The sequence below is a fragment of the Dama dama genome, chromosome 8 (genome assembly GCF_033118175.1).
Source record: "Dama dama isolate Ldn47 chromosome 8, ASM3311817v1, whole genome shotgun sequence".
In the NCBI taxonomy this organism is placed as follows: Eukaryota; Metazoa; Chordata; class Mammalia; order Artiodactyla; family Cervidae; genus Dama; species Dama dama.
This window is the reverse complement of record NC_083688.1, coordinates 28,856,253-28,874,220: the sequence shown is the minus strand read 5'-3', so window position 1 is coordinate 28,874,220 and position 17,968 is coordinate 28,856,253. Positions and strand designations below refer to the sequence as shown.

At 50.5% G+C, this 17,968-nt stretch overlaps 1 protein-coding gene across 6 annotated transcripts in view; it reads right to left on the bottom strand.

Moving 5' to 3' along the window:
- TNS1 (tensin 1) overlaps positions 1 to 17,968 on the bottom strand; it is a 207,976-nt gene that overhangs the window by 65,358 nt on the left and 124,650 nt on the right. For all 6 annotated transcript variants that reach the window (XM_061148780.1, XM_061148781.1, XM_061148782.1 and 3 more), the window contains 2 exons: positions 16,875 to 16,940; positions 15,607 to 15,723 (listed from right to left, as the gene is read on the bottom strand). In XM_061148780.1, coding sequence (XP_061004763.1) covers positions 15,607 to 15,723; positions 16,875 to 16,940 — 183 coding nt within the window. The remainder of the gene's footprint in view (positions 1 to 15,606; positions 15,724 to 16,874; positions 16,941 to 17,968) is intronic.

Sequence of the window (17,968 nt, the reverse complement as noted above, 5' to 3'; positions counted from 1 at the left end):
CCAACGAGCACCAGCATCGACAAGCTGTAAGGATGTGAAGACGCAGTCCGGGAGGAGAAAGGATGAGAAAGGCCACCAGTAGCTCCTGGCCCCCATCCACCAACTGCTCTGCGCTACTTCCCAGAACCAAGGGGCCCTGCACAACATGGCTGGGGCTAGACCAGGCCCTGGCCCTGAAGGGTGGGAGGGCAGTCCAGTGGGCCTGCCATCTGGGGCAGGATGCCCCATGTACCTGCAGGAGGGTCTTGGGGGGCAAATAATGTTTGAACAGAAAAAAAGGAGGGGCAGGTGAAAGGGGAGTCTGTCGAGACTCTCAGGTCCCCTTTGCACACAGAACCTGCTGGGGCTTTATCAGAACACTCTAGAAGCTGCCTGCTCTTTCCTGTTCATGCACCATGGTCACTCACCCTATCGGGACAGGTATGCAGGCAGAAGATTCTCCTCAACCTCAAGAAAATCCAGTTCTGCTCCCAATTCCCCATTCTCATGTCCCTCAAAAGCAAGACAGCTTTCCTAGAAGTCAGACCCCTACCCTGCCAGCTGTAGCTAAAACATACTCTCTCCAACTCAGCCCCCCAAATCCAAACTGGTCACGGCATGATACACAGGCCTAGAGAAAGTGTTGTCTGGCAGTAGCAGTAGTAGACTAGGAGTCAAAGGGCTAGAGTACCAAGGAGTGATTGAGGATGGGCCTCAGTGTACTCCTCCGTGCAATAGGAGAGTACAATCAGCTAAGGGTCCCTGAAATCCTGGCCAATTCTAGATGCTCAAGGATCCAACACAGAGAAGATGCTCCCCCTGGCACTGTCTGTGTCCCAGAGCCCTTGGACTTGGTAAACCTGATGCTCCTCTCCTGTGCGGTCTTGCCTGGGTGGCTCCAGGCTCCAAGCTCATCCAAGGCTATTTCTGCAGCAGACACAGAGGCCCTGGGGGCTAGGACAGAAGCAGTGACTTACAGGAAGTCTGGAAATACATGCCAGGCTGCAGAGGTTCCGAGGGCCACGCACGGCAGTAAAGAGGCTGATTTATTTTCATCAGTGAAATGCCGAAACCCAATCCCTGGAACAAGCTGACCCAGCAGACGACGGCGGGGAGCTCCCCACCCAGAGCAGAATTAGCTAGATCGCAGCCTCCTGGGTCTCACCACTGGGGCTGATGCTGGGAGGGACAGAAGGGGAAGCCACCTCAGCCAGTGTGACCACAGGTCCCCAGGGCTGGCCTCTTCCCAACCTGTCGCTGGCCGGCAAGGGTCTCCAGGGTGTAGACGCAGGAGTGCTAGGTCCACATGCCCACGTGCACGGGGCAGGGGAGCAGAGGGACAAGAGGCAAGGTGGCTCAGACTCTCATCCTCATGAAGCCAAAGTGAGGAATGGCAGGCATCAGAACCCCAGTTCTACATCTTTCTGGCTGTGTAAACACTGGGACATTACTTGACCTTTCTTGCCTGTTTGCTCATCTGTGAAAGGGGAACAAGAATACTCAGCTCACAGGAGGGTCACGAGGAGTAAAGAAAATAACGGGCACCTAATAGAAGCCACCCCCTGTGGCTACGTTGGTGGCTCGGTGGTAAAGAATTCGCCTGCAATGCAGGAGACACAGGAGACACGGGTTCAACCCCTGGGGTCAGGAAGATCCCCGGAGAAGGAAATGGCAATCCACTCCAGTATTCTTGCCTGGAAAATTCCATGGACAGAGGAGCCTGGTCGGCTGCAGTTCATGGGGTCACAAAGAGTCAGAGGCCACAGCACACACAAAATAGAAGCTCACATGTGGAGGAGGTATGCAGAAGGGAGAGAAATTTTCCTCCTAGTCCCTAATCAAATTGCTCACTGGGAGCGTCAACTAATACAACCCTTATGGAAGTCAAGTTGATGCTATCAAAATTATATATGCATACATTCATCCAGCCAATCCTACTTCTAGAAATTTGTCCTACAGTCAGATTTTCACAAATGAAATGGTGTTATGCACAAATCAAAAGGTTACTCACTGCAGCATTTTTCAAAACAGTAAAAAATTGAAAACAACCTAAATGTCCGTGTTATTTATAGTTAAATAAAATACTAGTTAAATCAAACACAGTACCCATGCACAGTGGAATATTACACAGCTGAAAACAATGAGAGGGCTCTTTGTGTGCTATTATGAAAAGATTTCCACGATGTGTCATTAGATGAAACAGCTCAGGTACGAGCCAAATCTTTACAGTGCCTACCGGACCCTAAATGATCTGGTCCCGGTTACCTCTGACCTCAACTCCTATTACAATCTTCACTGCAGTCACACTGGCCCCTGTGCTGTTTCTCAAACATCTCAGGTGGGCTTCTGCCTCAGGACCTTTGCACTTGCTGCCCACCTCACCCCTGCCTGGAATGCTATTCCTCAGATATTTGCTTGGGTGACTCTCTTACCTCCTTCAATTCTTTGTTCATATGTCCCCTCCTCAGTGAAGCCTAGGCTGATAAGCTTTTTAAATGTTTCAAATTTTAAAACATTTCAGTGCCCAACCAACAACAGCCCCCAATCACCCTTTACTCTGCTCTATTTTTTTCACAGAGTATTTATCATCTTCTAACATGCTCTCTTACATACAGTTGACCCTTGCACAATGCAGGGGTTAAGGGCAATGACCCACGCAACATCCACATCCCACAGTCAGAAATCCACATACTGCTTTTTCTGCCCTCAAAACAAAGGAATTGATAAATGACTCACCAAAGGGCAAGAAGTTGAAATGGTTTGGGTAGAATCAGGACTAGTTCTTTTGATCCCACATATTGTAATCTCTAACTGAACACAGATTTTTCGCCACAAAGATCCATAAAATGGGGGACTTCCCTGATGGTCCAAGCTTCTACTGCAGGGGACACAGGCTCAATCCCTCATCAGGTAACTAAGATTCCACATGTCACCAAGAGTGGCCAAAAAAAAAAATCCATAAAATGAAAATACAGGTATCATATTTGTGGAGAAAAAGTTGTGTATAAGGGACCTGCACAGTTCAGACCTGTGTTATCCAAGCATCAAATATATCTTTAAAAAAAAATTTATTCTTTGTCTTCTCCCACTAGAATACAATCACGACAAGGGCAAGGATCTTTATTGTGTTCACTACTGTATCCTCAGCATCTAGAATAGTGACACACAGTAGGCACTTCATAAATATTTGTTGGTTGAATAAATGAGTGTTACCACAGACAGTTCTTTGTGCCAAAGAACAAATGATTTGCTTTTTTCTTTTTTTCTTCTTCTTCAATACAGTGGATTCAAGGTTATACCCATAATCGCGTCATTCTCACTCTCCTGCATCCTGATATCTTTTCTCAAATGAAAGAGAAAGAAGCATCTTTACAGCTGTTCCAGGATCAGCAAACTCAGACAAGCACTGTGTACAATACCACCAGTGACAACTAACATGAACTGATGACTTACTACAGAGCAGGCACAGAACTGAGCAGCCATCCGTTATATCAGTTAATTCTCAGAGCCTACAAGAAAAGTATATCCTTGTCCCCATTTTACAAGGTAGAACACTGAGACTCAGAAAGGCGAAATGATTTGCCCAAGGTCAACAGAGAGCTTGACCCCAGGCAGCTTTGAGTCCCAAGCCCACGCTGTCAACCACTGTGGTGCTTCCACTGCCTCCCAAGGATGTGGGTTTTGCCCCTTCTCAGACCACTCTAAGACACTGTCCTTCTTAACCTCGATGGAGGCTGCCTATTATGGAAGGTTTGTGAGTTCAGCAACTTTGCCAGGATTTTAGAAGGTCTACTTTGGCCACCTGATGCGAAGAGCTGACTCATTGGAAAAGACTCTGATGCTGGGAAAGATTGAGGGCAGGAGGAAAAGGGGACAACAGAGGATGAGATGGTTGGATGGCATCACCGACTAGATGGACATGGGTTTGGGTGGGCTCCGGGAGTTGGTGATGGACAGGGAGGCCTGGCGTGCTGCAGTTCATGGGGTCGTAAAGAGTCAGACATGACTGAGTGACTGAACTGAACTGAACTAACTTGGCAGGGGAAGGAGCGGAGAGAAGAAAGAGATGTATGGGGGATGAATCACCCACGAGCAGCTGGGGAAGTAGAGGAAGGGGAATCATGAAAGAAAAAAGGACAGATCACCCTACGGATCCCACATCCACTGAAACCTTTTCCCACAAATGGGCTCAGAACTGTCCATTGGACAGGAAGCAGGGCCTGGGAGGGTGGACCAGAGAAGCGCAGCAGAGAAGCACAGCAGCTAGCAGGCAGGAGAGGTGAGCAAGACGTAGATAAGCTCCAGGGAGGGTGCTGAATCTCACAGGCTGATGGAGAGATGGACCAGAAGACCAGCACCACTAACAAAGAAGCTGAACTTTGCCCAGGAGCAAACCAGCCTCAGATAGCACCTTCGAGCCAGCCGCAGGCCAGCTGGCCTGGATGAGGAGAAAGAAGCCAGGCACAGCCTCCAAGGGCAGGGAGAAGCACCCAGGGCCTGAATAGGTCCAACAAGGAATAATCCAGAGAGACAACTGTCACCAGCTCCGTTCACCCTCCATGCCCATCACTCAGCCACGTGCACTGGACAGCAGATCCAGGCTCCAGGGACCCAGCCACTGCAGGATTTTGTGTGCTGTCTTTCCTCTTAATCTCCTGATTTGTTCTCCCCTCCTGGACTCCATGCATACGTTTCCTCAGAGCTCCTCTCACCCTCCCTCCACCTTCTCCAACATTCCCACCTTCACCAACCCCTGCATCCCACTGACCTCCTAATACCCAGCCCACCACGGGACCAGGCAGCATGACAAGGAGGTCGGAGCAATTTGATGGCTTTCTTTCCCTCCAATTTCTAGCCTTTGAGCAATGTTGTTAGGCCACTTTTGATTTGAAAAACAATTCTGTTTTCAACGCTATCTATGCTCTCAGGCCCAAGACAGATGCAGTCCTTCTGCAAAGCCATCCACCTCTGATCACCACCATCCCCAGAAACTTCTCTCCTGAGAAGCCTGGCTTTTGGCCAAGATCTTCTCCATTTGACTGTGGGTCAAGGAAGATGGTGCACCTGTCTGATCTGGCCACACCCCCTTCCCTCCCTGTCTGCAGGCAACTCTGAGAGAGGACTTTCTACAGCACCCGGGCTAGCCCAGGGCTCACCATCTAGTAGGTGCTCTCTAAGTATTTGGGAAAGAAAGGAGAGAGAGTAGGAAGAGAAGGAAAGCAGAAGGAGGGGAGGGAGCAAGGGAACGATGGGTGAAAAGCAGCCTTCGTTGGGGACCAAAAGTATTTGATCAATGGAAGCTTGAATTTCCTTTCTTGGACGTGGTGAGATCTTGGGGTCTCGCCGGGTCCAGCTAACTTGCACCTGTCTGCAGGTCTGGCAGGAGAGGAAGCAGGGAGAGTGGTGGGGGGGTGGGGGAAGAGTGCACGTTCCCCTGTTCCCTGGGGCTGGAGCTTGATATTTGAGCGCAGCAAGAGGGCAGACGTGCCGCTCAGGCCACTGGCCAAGAGCTCTGCATCCGCTCCAAGTGTGGCTCCGGTTTTCCAACCTCCACCCGATGGCAGAGATTACGGAGGACCAAAGGCACATTCAGTCGGGAGGGTATTGGCTTACTGAATGTTCCGTGGGCAGACACCGCTCTCCAAGCCTGCCAGCTGCCGCTCAGAGCCAGGCCAGCTCAGGGTCCGAGGGCACCCGACCCACCCCGCCCCACCCAACCAGGGCAGCGCCAAGCAGGTGGCTGGCAGGTGCTGGGGCAGTGGAGCCGTCTTCTTTACCCACAAGGTCAGGCCGACCCTACACTTAAATTCTCGGCACTCTGATCATTCCAGCAGGTCAGGAGGGAACTCTCTCTTGGGGGAGTAGAAGGGACCCAGATCCTCCTCAAGAAGTCATCCCACCCCTGCCTCTGTCACTATCTCTATGGAGACCACCCCACACTGAGGCCCATGTCCCTTCTCGACATCTCTGCCCAAACAGGCCAAGAGGACAAGGGGCCGACCTCCCTGCCACAGCTGATCGACCCACTCACAGCTGGGAAGTTCTCCCAGGTGGCTAACTCAGATCCCTCCTGCTGCAGTCTAAGCCCTGTGATAGAACAGCGACAGAAATTGAAGCTGCCAGTAACAGCTTTGAATTTCTCCCTCCCTGCCCTTTCCCCCACCCCTGACCAGACCAGAAGGGCTGCCCCCTCCAGCAGTTAGGTTAAGACTTCCCAACAAAAGTCAGGATCTTGGGGGAGTTCCCTGGTGGTCTAGTGGTTAGGACTCTGCACTTTCACTGCCATGGCTGGGGTTCAACTCTGGTCGGAGAACTGAGATCCTACAAGCCAGCTGCATGAGAAAAAATAAAATAAAATCAGGCTCTCGGCACCTGTGCTTAGAAAATCACCCCTTAAAACCCCCTGCTCAGAGACAAGGGGCAGACATACCACCCTGGGACCCCTGGACCCTCTTCCTGGAATTATTTGGGACTATCTGCAATCTTGTCCTCCCCTCTTTTACTGGTTCTTCCACGTCTTACCCCAGAGTTCAGAAGGCAAGAGTGTCACACCCTGTGAAAGTATGTCAAGGGTAAACATTCACCATAGTGCTCAAGTGTTCTTCTAAGAGGGCATGGAGGCTGTTGTCTCCATTAACTGCCTCACTCCATACCCAAAGGGGCCACGTTCTGCTACCCAAATCCCCCCACCCCTCGCCTCAGTAGATGCAGGGACATGGGCCATGTAGGTGGCTGAGGCAGCCAAGAGGCAGGACTCATGGCTTTGGTGTTGCCCCGCCATCCAAGGACCTGAAACCCAGCCTCCCTCTCTGTGTGATGGGGCAGGTGTTCCAGACCAGTCCAGGCACCAGTTCCAGGGCTGGAAAGAGATTAGATGAAGCAGCCTAAAGCATTTCAGGCTACAGATGTATAATCTCTCAGATTAAGATCACGGGAAGCAGTATCCCTGATTGGCTCCAGACCTCCATCCACCCCAGAATCCTGCCTTCAACATCTACTAAGGGTATTGTCTGGACAAGGTCCCTAACCTCTGTGTGACTGCCTCAGTTTCCTCTCCTGTAAAATGGGAACACTCATAAGCAAGTGTTCATATGGAAGTAGTTGGGTCCCAGTTATGACAAAGGCCCCAGGAAAATGAATAACACATTCCAAAAGTAAGGCAGGGCTTGTAAAAAGGGATGACTGACGTCAAGACATCAATAAAGTGAAAAGCCAGCCCACAGAATAGGAGAAAATTTTTGCAAATCATATATCTAATTAGGGACATATTCTCAGGATATTAAAAAAAACCTCTTATAATGATAACAAAAAGACAAAGAATCCAAGTTTTAAAATGTATAAAAGATGTAAATAAATGTTCCTTTAAAGAAGATGGCCAATTAACAAAGATGTTCAACATCACTAATTACTAGGAACACGCAAATCAAAACCACAATAAAACACCACTTTACACCCACCAGGATGGCTAGAGTTTCAAAGATAGAAAATTACAAGTGTTGGTGAGGATGTACAGAAATTATAGTCCTCATACATTGGCTGGTAGGAATGTAAGATGGTGCAGCCACTTTGGAAGACAGTCTGACAGTTCCTCAAACAATTAAACATTGAGTTACTATCTAACACAACAATTCCACTCATAGATATCTACCCAAGAGAAATGAAAACATAAGGACATGCAAAAATTACACACGAATCCCCACAGGAGCATTCTACATAATAGCCAAAAAGTGGAAACAATGCAAATATTCATCCACTGATGTGTGTATAAACAAAATGTGGTATGGCCATATAATGGAGTATTGCAAAGCAAAGCAAAATGAACCAACACATGCTACAAGACGGATGAACTCTGAAAACATCGTGTTCAGTGAGAGAAGGCCACAAAAGATCACATACTGGATAATTCCTTTACATGAACTATGCAGAACAGATAAATAAATAGAGATAGAAAGTAGACTAGGGCAGGGGTGGGGAAAGATGTGGGGAGTGACTATTAATGAGTGAAGTCTCTTCGAGGTGGGTGATAATGTCCTGAAATCAGATTATGGTGATGGTTGTACAAGCGTAAATATACTAAAACCCACTGAACAGTATACTTTAAATAGGGGAAGTTATGGTATTAAATTACATCAATGTAATGTCATTTCATTATATTTGATTATATTATATTGGGAATATATATTAGCTGTTTAAAAATATTTTAAAGACAGAGATGGCTGAAAACTGTTTGTGGCTCTAAACTACCCCTCTCCCCACCCCACTCCCCCAACACACACACACATATTCATGTCAAGTGAATGAAAAGATAAGAAAGTAGGGGATTCTAACAGGCATCTTGGAGAGAAGAGTTGTTTTGCTACAAATGCCACCTGCCAGGGCTTTCCCCTCATCTCAGGGAGTCTGCTCAGCTCAGTGTGAGTCATCTGGAGTGACCCAACGTGAGTCACATCTGCTCAGCTCAATGAGAGTCGGCTGGAGCAGGAAAACGTGAGAAACGGGCCTGGCACAGGCCCGGAAGTCCACACAGTGAGAAGCCAGTCAGGGAACAGACAGGGGATGCACTGGCCCCCTCAGTCCCTGGCTTTGCTGAGCCCAAGAGCACATAAGGCTCCCGCAGACCCAGGGGAGAGAGTCAGCCCCAAGGCTGCCTCAGATCCTGTCCGAGAGGGCCCCCTGGAGGGCTGAACCGCCTCGGCAGAAGGAGGTGGAGGGAGCAAGGATGCCCGGGCCGAAGAAGGGTCCCGAGCCTCTGATGGAGCTGCAGTCACCCACCCAAAGGAAAACATGAGGAGAGACTCTTCAGGATTCAAGGTCAGGAGGGAGGCTTCCAAAATGCCCACAAAGTGCTACAGGAGGAAACAGCACTCGATGCCTCCAGAATCTTCCTCTGGCAAACAGCTCAGACGTCATATCACCATTACCTGTGCCCCCACACAGAGCAACCTCACAGTGGTGAAGGCAGGCAGGAAGGCTCCCATCCCTTCCCTCCTTCCTCTCTTCTCATCAGTTAGGAAAAGAGAGAGAAAAACCTACTGAAACACCCCCGCCCCTCACATCCACACCTGGTGCCAGGTAAGGGCGGACAAGGGGGAAGAACTAACTCTGGGCGAAACATCAAGTTCACTGCACTGGGCATATTGATTACTGCCCAGAGGCTCTTGTATTACCCAAGTGTGACTAGAAAAGGCACACAGGACTCTCTCTAATGTCATCTGGGGGCAGAGCAAGCTTTAAAACCACATCCTGCAAGTTCTGCTTTTTCTGCCTAATGGTTACAAAACAGTAGCCGCCTACCGGCATTTGAGAACAACATGTAGGCAATGTTGCCAGGCACAGGGTTGGCACACAAGGCCAGCTGCCATCTAGTCATTGTCTTTATCATCATCACTGTCATCGCTGGGGAAGTCCCCTTAGGAATCCACCCGCCTCGATTCACTGCTAAGGAAAACCGAGAACCAGAGAGGGAAAGTAACTTTTCCGAGGTAACCCAGCAAGCTGGTATCAGAGGCAAGTCTCCTGACTTCCAAGAGCGGGGCTCCCAGAACAGAACCAGCTACAGATGGTTCCCAGAGAGTAGAGGGACCAGGGGAATGTTTTTTCTTAAGAAGAAAGCGCTTGTATACAATCAAAATCACACCTCTATCTTCTTTCCCCCAGTACTTCAATAATAATAGACACGATTATTGCCGGCATAGTATACACCAGGCACTCTACTTTTCACATTTCCACACATCTTAGCTCACTGAGTCTTAACGATAACCCTAGAAGGAAAGCACTGTTCTTGTACCGATTTTACAGATAAGACATCAGAGAGGCAAAGAGACTTGACCAAAGAACACAATTATAAACAGAGCTTGGAACCAGATCTGATTCTCACACAGTCTTAATCCCTAGAGTAGACGACAGTCTGTTCCACGATATTTCTGTCTTCTTCCACACACAGATTCCCTACCCTCTTTGAAGTTAGGCATCAATCTGTGACATGTTTTGACCAATGTAATGTGAGCAGAAGGAAAGTGTCTTGCCCAGATTGAAGTAGCATGCAAGTCAGTGACCTCCACCTACTGTAGCAGCTGTAGTGGACACGCCTATGACATGAAGCCACGACCAGCCTGGAGGAAGTAAGATGAACAGAGACACCTGCCAATCCACACTGGACTGGCATCATGAGCAAGTAATACACTTCTATTGATTAAGCCACTGAGAATCTGGGCCTGTTTGTTATGCAGCATAACCAAGCCTCTCCTGACTGACACAGCCACGGAGCAATGCTGCTTCTCAATACAAGTTCAAGAGAGGGAACCTCTGCACATCCATCTTAGCTCCTCACAAGTCACAAAAAGGAACAATGAGGTCAAAGAAATGGAAAGAATTGCTAGTTACCCCAACATCCTCATTTTACAGGAAATAATAAAGGTCTAAAGAAAAGGAGTTACCAAAGACACTCAGATCTCCTGCCTCCCAGGCCAACATCTGTCTGGGTCTGTCTGCCTCCGTGTTTCTCACTTGCTTCCTTCTCCTTTTCACTCCCTCCCTGTTTGTATGTGTCTCTCCCTTCCTCTTTCCTTTCTCTCAAAAACAAATCGGAATCCTTGGACAAGCCCAGCTGATGAGAAGTCACTACAGACCAGGGACTCCTGGCTGCCATTGGAGAGGCTCTTCTCCAGCTCAGACAAAAGACTGTGCAGAGGAGATGGGGGTCCCATGGCGTCGGAAGCTCTCCCCCAAGGAAGGGGACTCTTCTCCTCATGGAGCCTGAGGGTAAGAGACTTGGTGACCAGCCCCCTGTCACCAACCCCTGGCTCTGGTGGGGCTGCCCACAGAAACAAAAGAAGGGCCGCCGGACATCCTGCAGGAGGAAAAACCCCGAAGAGGGGCTGGTGAGCAGTCCCCGGGCCATCTTCAGCCAGGACAGCAGTCTTGTCTTCTCTCCCTTCATCCTTCCTTTTGGCTCTGAGTGACCTGCTGCCTTACCAGCCCCAGTCCTCCCCTCCAGTCCTCTTTTAAGTCTTGAGAAACTCTAATCAGTGAAATGTCCAAGGAGGTGGGGGAAGGGAGGGAAGGACTGGGTGGGCAAGGAGGCAATGCAAGCCTCGTCCACCTGTGAGTTTCTTGGCAGTGGGAGGCAGCCCACACCCCTCTGGCCTGGCACTTGCTTCCAGGAAGGCCTGCCCTGGAACACTCTGGAGGAGTCTGGAGACAGCTCTGTGCACCATAGGCAAAAAACACAGCCCTGCTCCCACCCACGGCGAGCTGAGATCTGGGCACGGGGCTTTAGCACTCAGGCCAAAGAGCTAATGGGGCTGCTGGAGGCTGTGAAACGTGGTGTCAGCTAGAGTGCTAAACTGGCAGGCTCCAGACCAAACCAGAGAAAGACAGGAGGAGGCTCATGGGGGACCAGACTGCTCTCCTTGCCTCCACCACCCCGGACCTTCCCTTGCTCCTCACTCGGGACCAAGATTCTAGGCATCCAACTACTGGACACCCAGCAAACCCCTTCACAGGTGTGATGGACTGAACCGTGTCTCCCCCACCCTCCACTAAATTGCTGTGTTGAAGTCTTAACCCCTAGGACCTCAGAATATGATTGTACTTGGAGAAGGAGTCCTTAGAGGGGGTGATTAAGTTAAATGAGGTCATAAGGGTGGGCCCCAACCCCACAAGAGCGATGTCCTTTAGAGGAGCTGAGGACTCAGACCCGAACGGAGGGAGGACCAGGTGAAGACACAAGCGAGGAGGCGGCCGCCGACAAGCCAAAGGGGGAGGCCTCAGGAGAGGCCAGCCCCGCCCGCATCTTGATCTCAGACTTCTGGCCCCAGAACAGGGAGAAAATGAATGTCTGTGGTTTAAGGTAAACAGTCATGGTACTTTGTTGCGGTTGCCAACGCAGACTAGGACATCAGGCCCTCGGGTCCACCAGAGGGCTCTGCTCCCAAAGGAAGGAGTCCCTGAGATGACAGGCATCACCCTCTGCCCCCAAGCCACCCATCCCAAGGCCTGGAACCTTCTCTGCCCAGAAGGCTCTTCATTGGATTCCTCACCTTTCCTCACTCCCACACACCACCACTTCTGGCTCCAGTGCAGAGGAGCAAAGGTGGTCCCGGGCAGCACAGTCCACCAGACAGAGGCTCACTCTCCCTTGGTTTCTGCTGCTACTTCCTGGCCCAGTCCTGCAGGGAAATGGGCTACCCTGTGGGGCACTCTATCATCTAAGGTGAAGAGTGATGGGTGTGAGGCGGGGAAGAAGCTGAGCTCCAGAGGGAGGGAGGGATCTGGAGTTGATCCCTGGATCCACATGCCAGCTCCATCTCTGATCTTTGGACCCTGGGCGAGATCGCTGCCCTCCCCACGTGCGGTGTGGTCATCGCGCAATGTGGTGGCCACAGGCTGGGCTGAGGTCCTAAGACAGTTCCACACGTGGGGATGCCTCCCCCTAGGACAGGTCCCTTCCCCTCCAGAGCCTGATCTGGAGTGGGACCAGCCTGCAGGGACCAGAAGTCCTCACACGATTTCTTCCTTCATTTTGCCACTGAGATTGACGGAGGACTCCCTGGGGGAAGGGACAAGCATACTGAGTGTCACACGGTCACACATTCTGAACTGGAAAACTGCATGAGGTTCCGGGGGGTGGCAATGCAGGCAGCGAGGGAGGTGTTAAATACAGAACGGTTGCTCACAGGCAAGGTTAAGTCGGGGTCACCTGGAGGGGTCCCTGGAGGAAGCGGGAGCTCTGACCCCAGCGCTGACCGCCTCTCACTGCAGGGAACGCCGAGGTGGGGCCCAGGCCAGAGATGACCTTTGTCGCCAAGACCTGGGCTTGGGGCTCTCGCCCACCACTCTGAGTCACCCAGCGGACTCCAGAGGGACTGGCCAGCCCTTCCTACACCCACCCCCCATGGGCCTGACATAGCAAAGGCAGACCGCCTCCAGAAACGTGCTCACCCTACCTTGCATACACCACCCCCCCTGTATTTTGAGAGGCCAGTCCCTCAGCAGAGGCTGTCCTGAGTGAGCAGCCTCTCCTGGAAGTGACCAAGGTCACAGATCTGTGGAGGGGACACCTGCAGGGTGGACACACGTGCTTGCGCCCTGCGCTCCGGCACCTCAGGGTCAGCCTGCCTCTCCTGGCCCAGGGGCTCCCTGGGGAGCAGGTAGAGCCATCTCTGGTACCACATCCTGCCCCGCGAGGCCAAGCCCCAGCTCCAGCGAACGGCCAAGCCCCTCCCAGGCTCCAGCGTGAGCCATCTCTTGAGCGCCCCCAGAGTCTTGGGGGTTAGGTGCCTTTATCCTAACTAGCATGTGCGGAAACCAGGCCCACAACCAGGAAAACAGACACAGGACTCCTGCTTCCCTCCCTGACCAGAGAACTAGCCAGAAGAAAATGCAAGCTGGATGGCATGACCGACACCATGGACATGAGTTTGAGCAAGCTCTGGGAGACGGTGAAGAACAGGGAAGCCTGGCGTGCTGCAGTCCATGGGGTCGCAAAGAGTCAGATACGACTCAGCAATTGAACAACTAGGCCCCAGAATCTAGAGCCTTCCAGAAATGTTCCAGCCATGAAAAGCAGGATGGGAGTAACAATCACTGCTCCCAGTACAAGGCCCCCTGGCGGGCTCTCCTGTCCCTGTGGGGCCCGCAGCCCAGCGACAGCGGGGAGCACACAGTGGGACTGGGATAGTATGGGGTCTGCCCAGACCACGTGAGGTGACCCCCTCAGTCACCCAGCCCCCAGCCTAGGCCAGCCAGGCCAGGGAGGAGGACGGCTGGGCTATAAGCCACGCCCTTAGCCTTTCCTTCCCACCCTCGGGCATAAGGCCAGCATCTCAGCCTCCAGACAGGAGCCCCTCTGTCCCTACAGGACAAGCTGACCTTTAACTGGCCTGAAGGTCCCACTGGTTCCAACCCCCTGCCTGGGGGAGCAGATCGGAGGAGAAAGCAGGGTGGTAAGAGGGTGGGAGAGGAGCCCAGGGCCTCCCTCGCCCCCTCCTTCCTCCCCCTTCCCCGCCTCTGGTACCAGCCTCTGGCTCCTTCCGCCCACTTCCTTCCCTCAGTCTGACTCTGACCCTAGTCCCATCCTTCCCGTAGCCCCTCCTTTCCCCTTAATTATTTTACCTTCTGTTTGCCTGGCACTTTATAGTTTACTAAATGTTTTTACATTTATCATCGCATTGAATCCACACCAGGGAGAGATGGAGAGACATTGAAAATTCCTTCAGACTGCCAAGTGTTCTTGTTAAAAATGCAAACATCCCCAGGATGATGAACAATTAGGCTGGCAGCCACCGGTACCTCAGGAATGATTCATTGCATCCTCTTCCTCCTCCCAGCTACTGGGTACAAGAGGACATGATTGGAGGGAGAAGTACTTTGGGGGCGGCCTCAGCATAGTGGGCAGGGCTCAGGGTCTGGGCTTCCGGGGGCAGGAGAAAGAAGAGCAAGAACTAAGTAGGTACAAAGACAAACTTGGACCATTGCAACACTGCACGTGAACTTCTCTCATCAAACCCAAAATTCTAGCCCCACCATCACCCTCATCCCACTCCCTCTGAACTCCATCGCTCATTCTGGAGTGTCCAAGGTCAGAGAGAGAAACTTTATGCAGAAAAACACCAAAAAGACTTTTCAGGGTGGAGTCAACAAATCCAAAACCTTGGAGATGGAGGCAGGGTGAGGGCCCCTGGGCTACCTAACCCAGCTCTGCACGTGGCCCAGGGAGCCCACCCCAGGACCAGCTTCAACCGGGTGCAGAAGCACAGAGGCTGGGTGCTGGTGTCCTTGAATGGACACAGGCTGGTCACGGGTATAAATCAAAGGGGGTCTCAGTTACCCCAGCTGAAAACTGACAGGGAATGGAGAAATAAGCCTGTGACTAAACCCCAGACAGGGCGTCTCAAGAGTTCCTGAGCTCCAGACAAGCTCACTTCAGAGGCCCCACATTATTCAAATGAGCCACATAAATCAAGAGAACTCATGCATAACTCTTAAGAGCTGATATGAGTTGTGAATGACCATTTGACATAATGCTAGGGTTTGCTGCTAGATTAAACATGTATTAATTTCAATTCTGCTGCTTTCTTTTCAAATTTTGGAGCCTACCGGTTTATTTCCAGCTTGCAAACATTTTCGTTGGCTGTTGATGAAAGCTTGTGGGCCCTGAATACTGTGTCTACATTCCTAGTGCTCTGACCCCAGAGAACTCAGGCAGCAAGCCTGGAGAAATCCAACAACAGGGTTAAAAGAAATCTAACAAAGGCAGTGTTTGCAGCACAGCAGGGTATCTCAAGCTCCATGCAAGGCTACCTCCTCCAAGGAGGCCTCCCAGACCATTCCAGATCTCAAGAATCCCTCCCCTGCCAATCTCAGAGCATTTGCTGCCTATGAGACTCATTTGGTACCAAGAATACACACTTCTATTGCTGGTTTGCTGCATTCTTTGGCTCTGCCTTCATAGTTTAGTTTTATCTTCCCCACTGAACTGTGAGCTCTCAGAAATGTCTTGGACTTCTCCTCTGTCCCCCCGACCCTCTGAACCCAGTATGGTATCATAGCAAACTAAGAGACCCAAGGCCATCTGAGCAGGGCTATGCAATTGCAAAGGGACTAGAAGTCACTGGTCCCACCTACCCTCCATGCCATCATCTCGATGCCCATTGACGTTGTCATAGGAATCCCAGCGGATGAGGGGGTCAGAGGTGTTATAGTCCACAGACACACTCGGCCCATTCTCCAGGTGTTCCATGCCTTAGAAAATGGGAAAGGAGGAGAGGACAGTAAGAGAAAGGAAAAAAAAAACAGATCAGCAGCTGGAAAAACAGAGGAAGCCAACAAGCTCCCCAAGGATGCTCCCTAAGGGACTTCTCATTTTCTTGACCATGCGGGGTGGAACCAGTGGCTTAAGTTGGATGGAGAACCCAGGAGTCTGGTTTCTTACATTCTTGAGAAGGCTCACACCAGGTCATAAGGGTAAATCAGGACAGCGGCACTGAGCAACAAAGACCCCCCAGAACAGAGCTGGGGGGGAGCTCTCTGGCTGGGTGGCTGCCTCTTTCTCATCTGTGCCCCAGGGGCCCCTGCAACAGTGCCAAGAGTCCAGAGAGGCTGGCCCTGAGTCAGAGGGGAGTGTGGGAGAGACTTGCGGTGGGCTCCACGGGGCCAGGGACAGCAGGCAAGTCACAGCCTTGATGCTGAGAGGACACAGGTCATCCCAGCCATCCCCCTGCCCCTCCACTTAAGAGGTTCTCTCCTCCAGGCAGAAATCTGAGGAGAGAGGCAGAATCTCGCCTACACTTTCAGAAAAAGCCCAGGATGTGGACAGAAAAGCTACAAGTCAGGCCTTCTGGGGCGAGTTACCTTCCTGACCCAGCAGTCCTTTCTTTAATCTACCCAGAGTCCCTCTGTCTGTAACCTGACTTCCTCTCTTCCTATTCAGTTCCCAAATAAGATGGCGAACAACTGGTCTCCACATATAACCAGTCTAAAGGCTTAACGGCTATTATTAAATTGCCCTTCTCATCTTCAGGTCGAATCACCTCAGTTCTCATAAATACTTCCATCCAGCACCTATGAGAGTCCCCTGGCCACTCACTCCATCCACCACGGCCCTCAGTCTCTGAATATAAGAGGATGATGACTTAATGGGGCCAAAATAATTTATCCAACCCAGTGCCTGTCTACTTTTTTATTTTTATTATCCAGAGATTAAGTCACTGGTTCATGTTTAGCTGGGGGTCCACTGTGATACCCAGATCCTCTACTGCTGGTCTGCCTCTCAACCACAGGTAACTTGATATTTTTAGAACAGACCAGTGGGGAAGTGGTGGAGATGAGCTGAGCTGGGACAGGGCTGGATGGAGGGAAGGAAGTGAATCAATGGGTTCTAACTCAGCTTTTACCTTGAATTTTCTCTGGTCCATAAGAAAATACAAATTCAACTTTGCCGTATTCTGGAAATCGATCATCTGAAAAAGGAGAAGGAAAACAAAAATGGGCAATCAATTCCCAAAAAATGACTCCACAGAAAGTTTTCTTCTAGAAAAGATTAAAGTAATATATGTATTTATTATTGTTATTTAGTCACTGAGTCATGTCTGAGTCTTTTGCGACCCCATGGACTGTAGCCCTCTAGACTCCTCTGTCCATGGGGTTTTCCAGGCGAGAATACTGGGATAGGCTGTCATTTCCTTCTCCAGAGGCTCTCCCTGACTCAGGGAACAAACCTGCATCTCCTGCACTGGCAGGCGGATTCTTTACCACTGAGCCACCAGGGAAGCCCAACATATGTATACATGGTTGGTAGTACAATAAATAATATGTATAATGATGTTAAGTCTCCTGCTCATCTTAGTCCAGTCCTACTTGCCTAAGGTAACCACTTCTTACCATTTCTATGTTCTGTTCTACTAGCAGCTACCTCTAAGACTCTATAAAATAACCACAGTTTTTATGCCCCTATTTTTAATTAGTTTTAAATAATCTTAATTGAAAAAAAAATTAAAAAATAAATAATCTTCATTGATGCAACACTGTGAAGATGAATAATTTGGACCACTTATAGTATCCCCACCTCCCATCTTAAATCTTGTTATGATTATTAATCACCCTTCTGATTACCTCTGAAACTTTAAATATTACAGTTGAGCCTCTATTTCTTGATCTGTCCATTTTTGATCATGTCCTGACTCCCTCCAAACAGAAGGAGGAAATTTTTGCCCCTCCCTTCCCAACCTCTCCACAACCCCTTTTATCTCATTAGTTATTCCTTTACCTTCCTTGTTAGGACTGATAACATTTACATTCTCTTCTGCAAACACAACAGCATCTTCTGTGTTTGCCCTCCTGGCTCTGGTACGGGGAAACCTCTTCATAGAAACATCATTCTCCCTGCATGAGCCAGACCACACTGGGGGCTCAGGCCTCCCCTCCTCAGAGCTCCAGCCCCACGCTCTGATCTCTGCCTGAACCCAGTCTGGACACAGATCACACCCAC